General features: G+C 41.3%; 1 protein-coding gene across 1 annotated transcript in view; it reads left to right on the forward strand.

Moving 5' to 3' along the window:
- Positions 1–15,244, forward strand: part of LOC119793251 (synapsin-3-like) — a 152,415-nt gene that overhangs the window by 107,989 nt on the left and 29,182 nt on the right. The window contains exon 7 of the mRNA XM_038300325.1: positions 14,639–14,701. Within this exon, the coding sequence (XP_038156253.1) occupies positions 14,639–14,701 (63 nt within the window). The remainder of the gene's footprint in view (positions 1–14,638; positions 14,702–15,244) is intronic.

Below are 15,244 nucleotides of genomic sequence, written 5' to 3' on the forward strand. Positions count from 1 at the left end.
TATCTGTGATAGCGGGCATTTTCCCGGTTGGCCGGTCTTAATCTCAGCGTGTGAGGGTCGGCCCTCCTTCAATCATAGCGGCTCCAACACTTCCTCTCTGGCTGAAGCTCCTACCTGTGACAGTAAGTAACTCAAGGAGCTTAGGAAGTAATCCAATGTTAACTACCTAAATGATGCATGCAGTATCTATAGCCCTTCCTTGTCATGCACATCACCACTGTGAACTTTATAAACGTGTGGGCTGGCCAGCATTAGAGACTCGTAGACTCACTCACTGGTATATGATCATTTATAAGGGTATTCTGAGTCTGCTCCCCTCATACCTCTGTGAGTACCGTACATTCAACCAAGAGCGGCTGGACTGTATTCTCTACTTTCTCAAAAGTCTTTGCTTCTGTCTGTACCTGATGTCCGCACTGAAGCTGGAAAGACAGCTTTTCAATACTCTCCCCCCACAGCATGGAACGATCTTCAGAAAGACTGGAAGTTGAAGGATTTGATTCCAATCGGACATTTTAAACGATTGCTCAAAGGTTTGGAAATTAGATCTATGGTCTGTTTTATGAATTTCTAATTATAGATAGATGTAATTGTAAACTGTAATGTAATTTGTAATGTTGGCCAGGACTCCCTTGAAAAAGAGATTGTTAATCTCAATAGGACTTTTCCTGGTTAAATAAAGGAATAAATAAATAAAAAAAACCATCATTGTGACGGTTAGTATTTGGTGTAATTTTCTATTTATTCAAACTCTAGACTGGCAGTGAACGCTGACACGCCGCTGAGCTTTCATGGATTAACTGTTGAAGAACTGCCTGTCTGCCTCTATATTGTATAGTTTAATGTTGGTGTTTTTCTAACACTCGGGCAGACGTTGTAGACCTAGTATGTGTGAGGGGGTGTCTGGCTGGAGCAGGCGGGCTAATGTTAGCCCCGGCTGCTGCAATAATGATTTTCATGTAGTTTATTGTCCTACTCCAGTTGACAGTACTAAACAAATAACCTCCATCTTAGCTGCTAGCAAATAAATAGAAAATATATATATATATATATTTTTTACGGTACTAGTGGCTCATTCTTCGGACAGTAGACTAGCAGCACCACCAGTTCTGACATATGAGCTGAAAGAAATCCCACCATGCTCTTCATTTAATGTCCTTCTCTATTTCCTCTGTACCTAAACAGCAAAACAAAGCAGGGGATTTAATTTTCTGCTTGTTAATCTGCGTCTTTTACTTCTGCAGCTGGCTCAGCTCATCTCTGTAGGATTTGAGCTGTAATCTGAGTATCATTAGGTGCAGTAAACACCTGGAAAACAGATAGAAATGTGGTAAAACCTCAAATAGAAAGTCCAAAGGAAAAGAGCAGAACAATGTTTATTCTAACTGCCGCTGGATGGGTGTTAGATAGTTTTGTAGGGGAAGTCAGCTGGATGGGTTTACTCTTTAAACAGCATGTGACTTTCCTCTGCGCCTGCCTGTTGTTGCGTTTGAAAATGGCTCTTTACCGGTTTGGAGGGTTGTGATTTATGCCTTGGTGAGCTGTGATCTTCCGGACAGTGTTGCACAAAACTGTGGCAAACCGCACAAGTTAAAGCCCATGGAAATATAGCAGAAGCAGCAATCCATCCACTCCATCAAATCCAGACACGTTATGTCTGTTTTATATCTTGGATTTTATAGTAAAGCTACATTTTTAGACTTTTCCCTAATTCAATATGTTTTCTGGAAACTGGATGTAAAGCAATAAAGGAGGGTAGAAAAAAATGCTGCAGGGAGTTTTTCTTGGAAATGACATGATTAAAGATGGTTGGCTGCAGCAGAGGGATGGCAGCAACTGTCAACAGTGGGTTAGTGTGACCTTCGATCTTTTGTTTGTGTGAACACACGGCAAGAGCTTTGGAAAAAGCCCATTAACCTTGGGTTAATATTTTTCTTCCTGTGCTTGGATAGTTGTCACCAGTATCACAGGTGCAGATGGGGATCTGTGATTGTTTTTACCATCTAAGCTCCGCGGCTGAAAGGACTGAGTGGATAATTCCACTCCCTCCATGGATCCTGGGAGTGGGAATTCAAAACTGTTTTTTTGTCCAGCCTTAATATAGTCTGGAAAGTGGGAAAGAGATTTCACTCTTTCCTATTTGACGGAGAAGAAATGTGGCATTTTGGCCTTTCCAGGGCCATCTCGCCGAAGGGCCCAGCTGTTCTTTCTCTTTAGAAAAACAAAGATATGCTGTTGAGTGATTAGCACTAATAAGTGCTGCTCAGATTCCTGTTAAAGCCAGTTTTCAGGAAAACATGCATCTCAGGTCTACTCCAATGGACTATCAGATGATTATCTCCAGCAGTCTTTGGGTCAAAGGCGGGCGAATCACCAAGAACAGCAAATATAACCGTGCAGACGCACCTAAGAACAAATTAGGGTTGCTGATGAATCGCTGGAAACCGGAGTATCCTGAGAAAGTACCCAGTTGCACTAAGACCCTCGGCCAGGATTTCAAACCCAGAACCTCCCTTCTACAGGGCAACAGTGCTACAAACCGTTCAACAATGCGTTTCTGGAGAATTTTAAGCTAGATGGACATTAGTGAGGCAGCAATGGTGACCTGGCAACTTCTCTGACTTCCCCCAGAGGATCTGGAGGAGGTTTTCTGGAGGTCTACGTGTCTCTCCCAGGTCTGCTGCCCCTACAACCTGATCCCAAAGCAAAAGACTATGACTGTGTCTACAATGAAGCGACGGTTCATGCTTTTTTACCAGAAATATCACGTAAATCCCAATTAGTTCTGTACCGGCAGGTAAAGAATGGACATACAGAAAGTGTCAAAATCCAGAAATCTGAAACATTGACCGAGTACAAAGCACTGCAACACATTATTAGTTTGGTAGTTTTGACCGGAGATGATTTCCAAACCTCTTCGCATTGAAGGTGCAAACGAGACATTTGGTATTTTCTTAATATTAATAACGATTCCAAAGTGACTTAAATCAGTTTTACTCTCAAAAGTCTCCCAAATCTTAACAAAAGATTCTTAAGAACATTAGTCTTTTTTAAAGTGATCTTAATCTTGTTTAATCCATCTGTCTGTCCATCCAAGCATACATGCATCCATCAGTCAGCTTATCCTCTATGAAATGTAATGTTTGTGCACCACTAGACTCTTTAATATTAGAGATTAAGTCTATGTTTTTGTCTTTTAAACGCAAAATAAGATTGGATGACCAAGCCATGACTTGACCACCAGGGAATGCCACTGACCGCCTCCTTTGCTTCTCCATTAACACCCTGTTTTTGTCAGAAAGCATCCACCCTGGAACCTTCCGTGCTCCAGGACTTACATGTGTTTTCCAGACAGCTGGCTGCTGCATGAAAAGGCACAGGAACAGACTCTAATAGAAGACATATGAGCTCAAATTCCACAACACTAACTACCGAGACACATTAGGTAGCTTTTACTACTAGCATGCCTTGACTCAACGGTATGTGCTGCTGTTTTGGTGTGGGTGTTAGCCCTGTGGGTTACTATGACAACCTATAAATGTCTTTTACGGAGATGTATACAGGAATCTGAGTCATAGGCGTTGCTCTTATGGTAGCTCTGACGTATTGCTTTGAGCTCAGGAACATGTCACTTTTGTCTTTAAAGTTGTGAGAAGTTAAAGCCATCAACTAAATGTTTCGCGGAAGTGTGGGAGTTTTAAATTGCCCCAAAAAAATGACAGAACCAACATTTATACAGCTTGTCCCTCCATCAGGTGTATGAATTGAGCCACTTTAAAGGGAGTTGCATCATAAACACCACTTGTCTCTTGCAGCCCTCTTAATCCCTGACTGTGTTTGATGTGGGATGTTCGTCTTTGGTGTCTCTGCCGACGGAAACTTGAAAAGGCTTCTGGGTCGGGGTTCTCCTTCTCTTGCCGTCTGCCTTAACCATCAGGCCTCATGTCTCCCCCTTGATGTGGCAGGTTTGATAGGCAACAATAAAAATTAAGAGATCATAAAGGCAAAATGGAAGCACCATGTGTTTGGGTTTATCGTCCAAGGTGTTCCCGCTGCGCTGCAACTAAAGAACCAAAGTCTGTTCTATGAGCTTACCAGCTGAAATTTTAAGGTTTAGATAAAATTTTCTTGGATTCTGTTCTAACATTATTCAACTCCTTTAAAAGTTGTTTCTTTTTTTATTTTATGAAAGAAAATACACATGAATAAGCTAAATGAAGTCCACTAATATGTGATATTTTATCCTAAGCATGGCCTTATTGGTTAGTGCCATGACTCTGCACTTTTTGGTTCTGTTTAAGTTTCCTTTGGGTTTTTAGTTATACTTTTTATTCTTGTCTTTCTGTGTTTTCTACTTTATTGGGTTCATTTCCATTTTGTGTTACGCTAGTTGTTTTTGGTTATATTTTTGAGTTCTTTTGTATTTCTTGAGTTACTCGCCATTGCCCCCTTGTGTTTGTTTCCTTTACCCTTGGCTTCCTTCTAGATGCTTCCATCCACACCTGCTCTCAATCAGCTCATTAGTCCAGTCTTTGTTCTGTGTCCTATATACAGGTGCTGGTCATAAAATTAGAATATCATGAAAAAGTAGATTGATTTCAGTAATTCCATTTAAAAAGTGAAACTTGTATATTATATTCATACATTACATACAAACTCATATATTTCAGATGTTTATTTTGTTTAATTTTGATGATTACAAATGACAACAAATGAAAATCTCAAATTCATCATATCAGAAAATTAGAATATTGTGAAAAGGTTCAAAATTGATGGCCCCTGGTGCCACACTCTAATCAGCTAATTAACTCAAACCACCTGCAAAAGCCTTTAAATGGTCTTTCAGTCTAGTTCTATAGGCTACACAATCATGGGGAAGACTGCTGACTTGACAGTTGTCCAAAAGACGACCATCGACACCTTGCACAAGGAGGGCAAGACACAAAAGGTCATCGCTAAAGAGGCTGGCTGTTCACAGAGCTCAGTGTCCAAGCACATTAATAGAGAGGCGAAGGGAAGGAAAAGATGTGGTCGAAAAAAGTGTACAAGCAAGAGAGATAACCGCACCCTGGAGAGGATTGTGAAACAAAACCCATTCAAAAATGTGGAGGAGATTCACAAAGAGTGGACTGCAGCTGGAGTGAGTGCTTCAAGAACCACCACACACAGACGTATGAAAGACATGGGTTTCTGCTGTCGCATTCCTTGTGTCAAGCCACTCTTGAACCACAGACAGCGTCAGAAGCGTCTTGCCTGGGCTAAAGAGAAACAGGACTGGACTGCTGGTGAGTGGTCCAAAGTCATGTTCTCTGATGAAAGTAAATTTTGCATTTCCTTTGGAAATCAAGGTCCCAGAGTCTGGAGGAAAAGAAGAGAGGCACTTCATCCACGTTGCTTGAAGTCCAGTGTAAAGTTTCCACAGTCAGTGATGGTTTGGGGTGCCATGTCATCTGCTGGTGTTGGTCCATTGTGTTTTCTGAGGTCCAGGGTCAACGCAGCCACATACCAGGAAGTTTTAGAGCACTTCATGCTTCCTGCAGCTGACCAACTTTTTGGAGATGCAGATTTCATTTTCCAACAGGACTTGGCACATGCACACAGTGCCAAAGCTACCAGTACCTGGTTGAAGGACCATGGTATCCCTGTTCTTAATTGGCCAGCAAACTCTCCTGACCTTAACCCCATAGAAAATCTATGGGGTATTGTGAAGAAGAAGATGCAATACACCAGACCCAACAATTCAGAAGAGCTAAAAGCCACTATTAGAGCAACCTGGGCTATCATAACACCTGAGCAGTGCCACAGACTGATCGACTCCATGCCACGCCGCATTGCTGCAGTAATACAGGCCAAAGGAGGCCCAACTAAATACTGAGTGCTGTACATGCTCATACTTTTCATGTTCATACTTTTCAGTTGGCCAACATTTCTATAAATCCTTTGTTTTTATTGGTCTTCAGTAATATTCTAATTTTCTGATATGATGAATTTGAGATTTTCATTTGTTGTCATTTGTAATCATCAAAATTAAACAAAATAAACATCTGAAATATATGAGTTTGTATGTAATGTATGAATATAATATACAAGTTTCACTTTTTAAATGGAATTACTGAAATCAATCTACTTTTTCATGATATTCTAATTTTATGACCAGCACCTGTATACTCTCCCTGTGCAGCTCCTCAGTGCTGGTTCCTCGTCTTCCCCTGGTTCCTCATGTTCCCCTGATGTCCCCTAGATCCTGGCTTTCTGTATTTGTTGTTTAGGATTTCTGCCTCATTAAACCTGCAAGACTCACCTCTGCTTCGTGGTCTCTGAATTTGGGTCCTCAGAAACGTCCACCAAACCGTGACAGTGTGTGGAAAACATATTTTTTTTCCAACACTGCTTAGATTGAATGAAAATAAAATCTAACAAACCCAATAGTTTTATTTTTGACATGAAAACCCACTAAGCACTTATTGTTGTGTCTCTTCTTTCTGTCCTCAAACCAATGACAGCGTAACCAATGTGTGATTCATCTATCTAGTTGGTTTTGCTCAATGATTTGCGTTACTGCAATAAAATAACTTCTTAATGACTCCAATTGATCATGTATGAATCATCAATATTTGATTTTCCACCTGAAATATTACAAGAGCCATTACACGTCTGCTCATTGTCCAGGATCTTCTCCTATGGTTGTCTTATGATGTGTTCACTCCCAATGCTGTTTTCCACACATAGACAAATTATTTTACATGGTATTCCTATAGAGAGGGCAGTTTAGAAGCTCTTAAGGAGAAAGTTGTGATTTTATCTATGTGAAAATCATGTTCTTGGCCATGAAAGCCAAAGATATATCAATGAAAGACGCAAAGCGAAAAAGACTGGAGTTGAAAAATCTAAACTTTTGTGTATTGTTGATTAGATGCGGCTCTCTGCCCTGCGGACTTCTCTGATCTACCGCTGCCCTCCTTTCATCTATCACTGTTAGCCTACAGAGCGCGCATCATCCAGCTTCTGTCTCTACTTGGTAGACAGTCCTATCTCTAGGTAGAGACAGGTACTCTCTGTTAATCTACTGCTATCCTCCCTCAATATCCCGCTGCTAGTGAGGCATGGCCAGCTGCCTCTGCCCCGCTCTGAGGAACTCTTTGCCAGGGTACTTGCCATGATCTCCTGCTGCTACTCTCTGAGCTCCAGAACTCAACCTCTTCTCTGTTTTCGGAGCAATCTTGTAGGATAGCTATGGCTCCCGGTCAGACGGAAGTACGGCTGAAAGCGAAAGTCATCCAGGAGCTCATGGTTCTCTTCAAACTGTTTCCATCTTTGGAGAATCTGGTGAACCCAGGGATGTTGACCTAGGTGGCTTAGTTTAAGTTTTCCAAAGTAAAACTTAAAACACTGCGACTCGCTGCGTAAAATACAGGTCCGCCATGCTGAGGTGGAACCAGTGAGCTAACAAATTGCAGACGATATATCAGGCTAGCGGTAGCTCATGAAAGTGCCGATTGTTTTCCCTCAGGTTTCCCCTTGAGTCTGAAGGCATATTACATGACAAATGCTTCTATTTAGATGACGTTTTTTATGCAATGAAAACAGCTTTTCATGATTTGAATATTACTCGGCATTATGATTCGCCAACAGTCCTGAGCAGAGTGCTAGTATTTGTTTGACTCTCCCATAGCAAAATGTGGAAATCCATTCAAAAGGAGGGATCCCTGATGAATGTCTTTCCCTGAAGTAATCTCTCCTCCACCGTATGATCCTCAGCCACTTTTACTCAAAATTTGTTTAAAAAGGAAACCCAGACTGTTGAAGTATCCTTCCATATAATTAGCTTCTTCATGATGTGACTTCTTGACATCTCTGCCACACTGGATGCCTTTTGCAGATTTCTCTTCTGGGAACAAAAGGCTGAGGGGGTGCACATGCGGCCCAGATGAAAGCGGATTGGTCGCATCTGAGGACCTCCGCTCACCAAGTTTCCTCGAAACAGAGGAAAGTTGTTTAGTTGAACAGGCTCATTAAATATATCAGTTACTGTGAAATGAAGATTGTTCCCATAAAATCGACTCCCCCATGTCTGACGGGAAGAATAGAGCTAAAATGCATATGAGAGAAAAAAAAACATCTTACAGTTCTGTTCTGTGGCTTGAAGCCTTTTACATCTGTTTAAATACCAGCACAAATAAAAAGGTTAATCGATACGGAAAAGCAACAGTTTCTTTAGCTTTAGTGGGGCTGTATTTGGAGGTTTTGGTGGGATCCTATTCATGTTCCTTTTTGGTTTGGAAGAATTTCCTGATGTTACCTTATAAGGACGGAGCTGTCAGAGGAAGTTCTATATTTAAATAAAGAAAGGAAGACATGACTGACAAGCTGAACAATGTGACTGACTGGATAGAACATGTTCTCTGGCCGCTCTGCAGAAGATGATAAACACTCATAATGTCAGACTGAAACCCGCCCGCACCCCCCTCCCTCCCCCCTCCGTCAAATATTGAATTATTACTGAAACAGATATTTCTGTGGTCAGTAAAAACAATAACACGGGGCACGTCTCCGTCTGCTTGAGGATGTGGTCGTCTCACCTCGACGCGTCTGCCGTCATCGCCATGATGATGGGAATGACTGGAAAGATGGTGTCCAGACGCTGGGCAGCTTCTGCCCCTTCCTCCTAAAACACCGTCTGCTAAACACTTCTCACATACGTGTCGAACCTCAGGCCTGGTATCATGCGTCATGTGACGCACACGTTACAAAGGTGTGCAGAACATGATGTATACCTATGGACTTCATACCTTTTTATTACTGAAACAAAAAAATATATATATACTATATATATATATTTATATTATAAGTTACACTGTTTTATTTCCAGTTGATTAGAAGAGGAAGACAAATTTTGGGGGATTCCAGATATCCTTATCATGCAAACAGCCCGGCTCCTGGGATGGGCCTCTTTGGTTATTATGCGGGAACGATCTACGTCGAATGTGGCGTTCCTGCGTTGTAAAGAAACACGGCCATTTTTAGAGGTGATTTGAGGCAGAACCCCATCATTCCTGCTCAGTCATAATATATCTGATCCCTGTTACAGGTTACCTGATCTTCTTAATACACAATCACATGTATTGTATAGCATCACTACTTTCATGAGAACTGCAACACTGCTGGTTTTGTAAACTCCACTTCCTCAACAATTCTTAGACTTAGACTTAGACTTCTTTATTTGTCATTTTGTATGCACAGGGTGCATACAGAACGAAATTGCGTTACATACAGCTTATGAACGTTGCATTGATATTTCAAATGGCACGAGTTATAGAAAAATACAAAAAGTGCAGCAGTGGTCAAAGTGTGAACAGTGCAGAGGATAAGAGACAGTGTGCAAGTTGCAGTGGTTCAGTGCAAAATGGCATTTGTGCAAAAAATGCGTTATTGAAAAATACAATGAGATGAACAATTTAAAGGGCTAAAAGTTAAAAGTTCAGCAGCATTTGATGCCCGATAATGTGCAATAGGTGCAGAGTTCGGATTGTGGATCAAAGGTTCAACAGTCTGATGGCAGTGGGGAAGAAGCTGTTGCACAACCTGGTGGATCTGCAGCGGATGCTGCGGAACCTCTTTCCAGAGGGCAGCAGGGAGAACAGTCCATGGTGGGGGTGTGAGGGGTCTTTGATGATATTACGGGCTCGGGACACACAGCGCTGTGATGAAATGTCCTTAATGGAGGGAAGAGGAGCCCCAATGATTCCTTCCGCTGTCCTCACCACCCTCCTCACATTCTTCCAGTCAGAAGCTCTGCAGCCTCCACACCACAGAGAGAGACAGCTGGTCAGAATGCTCTCTATGGTGCTTCTGTAGAAGGTTGTGAGGATGGGCGGGGGCAGGCGGGCTCTCCTCATCCTCCGCAGAAAGTACAAGCGCTTCTGTGCCCTCTTCACTAGAGATGAAGTGTTTACAGTCCAGGTGAGGTTGTCCGTGATGTGCACCCCCAGGAACTTTGTGCTGCTGACCACCTCCACAGCTGAGCTGTTGATGAGCAGTGGAGCATGGTGGGGGCGGTTTTTCCTGAAGTCGACGATGATCTCCTTCGTCTTCTCCACGTTCAGGATCAGACTGTTTTCACTGCACCAGTCCACCAGCTGCTCCACCTCCTCTCTGTAGTCCCGGTCGTTGTCGTCCCTGATGAGGCCCACCACCGTGGTGTCGTCCGCAAACTTCACGATGTGATTGGTGGTGAACCTGGGGACGCAGTCATATGTCATCAGGGTGAACAGCAGGGGGCTCAGGACGCAGCCCTGAGGGGAGCCCGTGCTGAGGGTGATGACATCAGAGGTGTTCTGACCGACCCGGACTGACTGAGGTCTGTTGGTGAGGAAGTCCAGCAGCCAGTTTCGAAGGGGTGTGTTGAAGCCCAGATGTTCCAGCTTTCCCACCAGGTGCATTCTTACATCTCAATTCAACATTTCATACATGTCCTCAGTTTGCATATTCCCCGGGATTTAAATAATGCTTCTTAGTGGCAGCCTTCTGTCCTCTCTAGTTTCCTGTACTTGACAAGCGCTGATGGAGAAGTTTAGAGAGTTACTACGTGATGACAGCTTGCTATCCCAGCACATGTGGTCACATCTTGTCAGTATAAGTGGCTCTCACACCCTCAAGCACCTCAGTCTGTTGAAGGCCTAAAACAACTTGGCAACAGGATAACAAGGTGTGGCCCTGTGTTCTGACAGGGAGGGGTGTGCATGAAATGATTTCATATTCCTTTCCTTGTTTGAATGTCTGTTCTTAAATTTCTTCTCGAGGTCTATTCTTAGTTTTCTTATACTCTTGTGACAATACCACTTCACTACCTTTCATTCAGAGCAATAGTGCATTTACTAGAAGTTTGTTCTACCATTTGGCTCTTCCATTAGGTTTTACCATAATGTTATGTCCTACCATAAGTAATCATTACCATTAAGCTTTACCATTAAGCTCTTCCTTTAGATCCTACTGTCAGGTTTTACCTTTGAGTTCTACTGTTAGGCTTTCCCATTAGGTTCTACCATCAGGTTCTACCATTAGGCTTTAACAGTAGACTTTACCATTAGGCTCTAACATTAGGCTTTATCAGTAGACTTTATCACTAGGCTTTATCAGTATACTTTACCGTTAGGCTTTACCTTAAGGTTCTACCATTAGGCTCTACCATTAGACTTTACCACTAGGGTTTATCAGTAGACTTTACCATTAGGCTCTACTATTAGGTTTTACTGTTAGGCTTTAACAGTAGACTTTACCTTTAGGCTTCACCATTAGGCTCTATCAGTAGACTTTACAATTAGGCTTTACCATTAGGCTCTACCATTAGGCTTTATCAGTAGACTTTACCATTAGGGTTTATCAGTAGACTTTACCATTAGGCTTTACCATTAGGCTTTACCATAAGGTTCTACCATTAGGCTCTACCATTAGGCTTTATCAGTAGACTTTACCATTAGGCTCTACTATTAGGCTTTACCATTAGGCTTTACCGTTAGGCTTTACCATTAGGTTCTACCATTAAGTTCTACCATTAGGCTTTAACAGTAGACTTTACCTTTAGGCTTCACCATTAGGCTCTATCAGTAGACTTTACCATTAGGCTTTACCATTAGGCTCTACCATTAGGCTTTATCAGTAGACTTTACCATTAGGGTTTATCAGTAGACTTTACCTAATGGTAGAACCATAAGGTTCTACCATTAGGCCTCACCATTAGGTTCTACCATTAGGCTTTACCATTAGGCTTTATCAGTAGACTTTACCATTAGGCTTTACCATTAGGCTTTACCATTAGGCTTTACCATTAGGCCTCACCATTAGGTTCTACCATTAGGTTTTACCGTTAGGCTTTTCCATTAGGCTTTAACAGTAGACTTTACCTTTAGGCTTTACCATTAGGCTTTACCAGTAGACTTTACCATTAGGCTTTACCATTAGGCTTTACCATAAGGTTCTAGCATTAGGCACTACCATTAGGCTTTGCAATTAGGCTTTACCATTAGGCTTTACCATAAGGTTCTACCATTAGGCTCTACCTTTAGGTTTTACTATTAGGCTCTACCGGTATTAGCTATTAGGTTCTATAATTAGGCTTTAGGCTATGTCTGATTTGTTTTTCTGTTCGGGACTAGAGACCTTCCTATACCTATGAAGAAAGTGTATTTACTTTAGAAATATTTTACATTTCATTTATATCTTAGACACAATCATTTTAAATAGCTTTAATGTGCATGCTTATTTGTATATGAGTGAACTTGATGTACAAGACGGGATTTAGTTAAAAAAAAAAATAAGGGAAATCCATCTTTAGAAGATTTTCCATTTTACAAATTTATAAAAACCAATGAGTCTACAAACTATGTGAAATAGCATGTTTGCGGTCTGTCTGGCCTGTCCAAACCTTCCCAGGGACATGTGGTATTCTGCCCAGCTTCCCAGAACCTTACTTTACAACGTAACATCATTTTCCAAACTCCTCCCCGTACCCGTCTGCGTTAGGTTTAGTGGGGTGGCCTAAAATCCACTCCCTCTCTAAACAATCCAAATTCCAAGCAAAAGAAAAGAGTTTCCGCTTTAGGTTGTGTCTCTATGTGGTGTTTACCACATGTCTGCCTTCCTGAATATTTAAAGGACTGAATAAAGTTATGAATCTAACTGTAACATCTGATCTACCTCTCAAGGATCGACAGTTAGAAATTGTTTTCCTTCCTTTTTGGGAAAATGGAGGTCTACAGTATTGATATGACATTTTCCTTCAAAAATACACATTAAGAAATTAACATGTACAGTATCCTGTCAAACCACTGTCTAAAAAAAGATGTAGTGATAAATCCACCTAAACGCTTTTAAAACAACAAATTTTCTCTGTCTTCCTGTTTGTGTATTTTTACCCTCCAGTCCAGCACTATTAAGAATAAAGCTAATACCATCCATTTTATGCAATTTTAATACATTTTGCTTAAGGAAGAACAGTATAATACGTCGATTGCAGCATAATTAACATTCATTTCTGCTAGCATACCTTTAATTCAAACTATGCCAGATAGCGCACTCTATTAAGCTAGAGAGAATGCTAACTTAAAGAGTATACCTTAATACATTTATATTATTGTATTAATTTGGTTTATTTTCTTTGTATGTGTGTATGACATGGGTTATTGCTAACTTGTGGTCTATATTTCATGTTAGAAATATGTTTATTCAGGTATATGTTGGTGTGTTTAATGTTTCTCCACTTCGTATGACTTTCGAGGATTTTAGTACATTTTCCAATAATTTACCTGCAGCTGGGTCACAGTGAGTTACTTTAAAAGTGTTCATAGAAATAAAAATAACACCCTTGGTTTACCGTTGGACTACAGTTCATTGATTTAACTCGCAGTACATTTGCGTAAAAATGTGTTTAAGCTCATAACCTAGCTTTATTACTCCAGTTAAGCCGGGTTTACACTGTGCGATTTGTTTTTGCCCTTTTCAGGCCGATTCTCGGTTGTGCGAGAATATTTTGATCAGCTGACTTTCAGCCTGATGGTGCGTGGTGTACAGGGGGTAACGAGGGTCGATCAGCCTCTAACGACCACCTCCCCGTCAGGAATTGTAAGGTTTGGAGAAAATCACACATGTTCCCTTGGCCGTCGTAAGGTGGTCGTGGGCAAATCGCTCAGTGGGCAAACAAGGATTCTTCTTCTTCCTCTTGGAGGAAAACCCAGCAGCATGGCGGGGGGCCAATGAGTGAAATGGAGTTCTTTCTGTCAAACTGACAGACCGTAGTAGCCACGTTAGCTCAGCCATGTCTTTGTCCAAATATGTCGTCTCCTTTTCTTTTTAGGGCTTTCAGCACAAAATTGCCCAAATATCCAAGGCAGCGCGTTTCACTCTAGTGAGCTTCATATTCCTCTGCTACTGGTTTGGCTTCCAGATAGACGAGTCCGAGTAGCGCCATCTCACTCCGGAGCTGAGTCCCACCTGCTTTTTAGACGTGCAGTGTGAGCAGGTAGATCGCATCAGAGCGTCGGGTCGCACAGTGTGAGAACAAACATCGTGAGCTGAGAACTTTTAAACCCTGAGGTTTCCTCATACATCGTGAGCTGTAGCTGCGAGCAACGATTGAAATAATCGCACAGCGGATACCCGGCTTTAGCTTCCTACACTGTAAAACATCAAGTTGTTAATTTTAAATTCAGTGGAAGCTGTACAATTTTCTGTTACCTCCGATGCATGTCTTTTTTTTCAATTACTTATATTGTTTTATTTAACCAAAGGGAATTCTAGGAAAATTCACCAAGTTTTCCATGGTTTTAAATATCCTCATTTTACTCCTAGAATTAGCTAAATCCTAATTTAGTACATGAATAATAAACAGTGAATAAATAGAAACCCAAACGCTGCATTCCTCTTCCAGAGAGAATTAGTTTCTGATGATGATTTAGTCTTTTATTAGGGAAAATAATAAGGTGTAAATTTATCGCTGTTGTACAAGCAGCTACCCAGGAGGCCAAGATCTGTTGCCTTAGCTGGAAATGGAAAATTAAGCAGGTTTACAATGGAAGTCAAAATTAGTAGACTATGATGTTTTTTTTCCCCTTTTTTAAATAATTTCATGATTTCCTGTCTGCAGATCACAACCCCTTCATTCCCGGTGGTTGTCAAGATGGGTCATGCTCATGCAGGCATGGGGAAGGTGAGTCCTTATAATTAACTATCATAAACACCCTTACATCCGATTAAAGCCATTTTGTTTACTTTACTGTTAGGAATCCTTATACCTTTCGTTAGATGACCAGTTATGATAGAAATATTATTGCTAGATGCCTACAGAATGCAGGTCAGAACATAGAAAGGCATCTGAATTGCATAATGGAAATATTAATGGATTAAGGCCTTTTTAAAATGATATTCTGTGTTTCCTTCTGTCTGGAAGTCTTTTAACTGAACCAGAGAAAAACTGAGGTAAACTTGTTTTTTTCCCCAAAGACGTAGAGCTTTCCTTTACACTCATGAGCCTTCAGGAAACAAACCTCAGAAGTTCCTGATTGTACCGACAGACTCTGCCTCTCAGTGAACTGGAAACAGACACTTTGTTCTTGTCTTTCCCAGCTGACTGGTTAAAACATTAAAAGATCACTGCTGTGTTAAAATCCCTGTTATGACTACTGGTTATATAACACCTCGAAGAACAGCACACTAGTGTTTCATCAACTGAGTTATACAATAGTTTTTAAGA

The sequence above is a fragment of the Cyprinodon tularosa genome, unplaced genomic scaffold, assembly GCF_016077235.1.
Source record: "Cyprinodon tularosa strain WSP-4 unplaced genomic scaffold, ASM1607723v1 ctg447, whole genome shotgun sequence".
Lineage (NCBI taxonomy): Eukaryota > Metazoa > Chordata > Actinopteri > Cyprinodontiformes > Cyprinodontidae > Cyprinodon > Cyprinodon tularosa.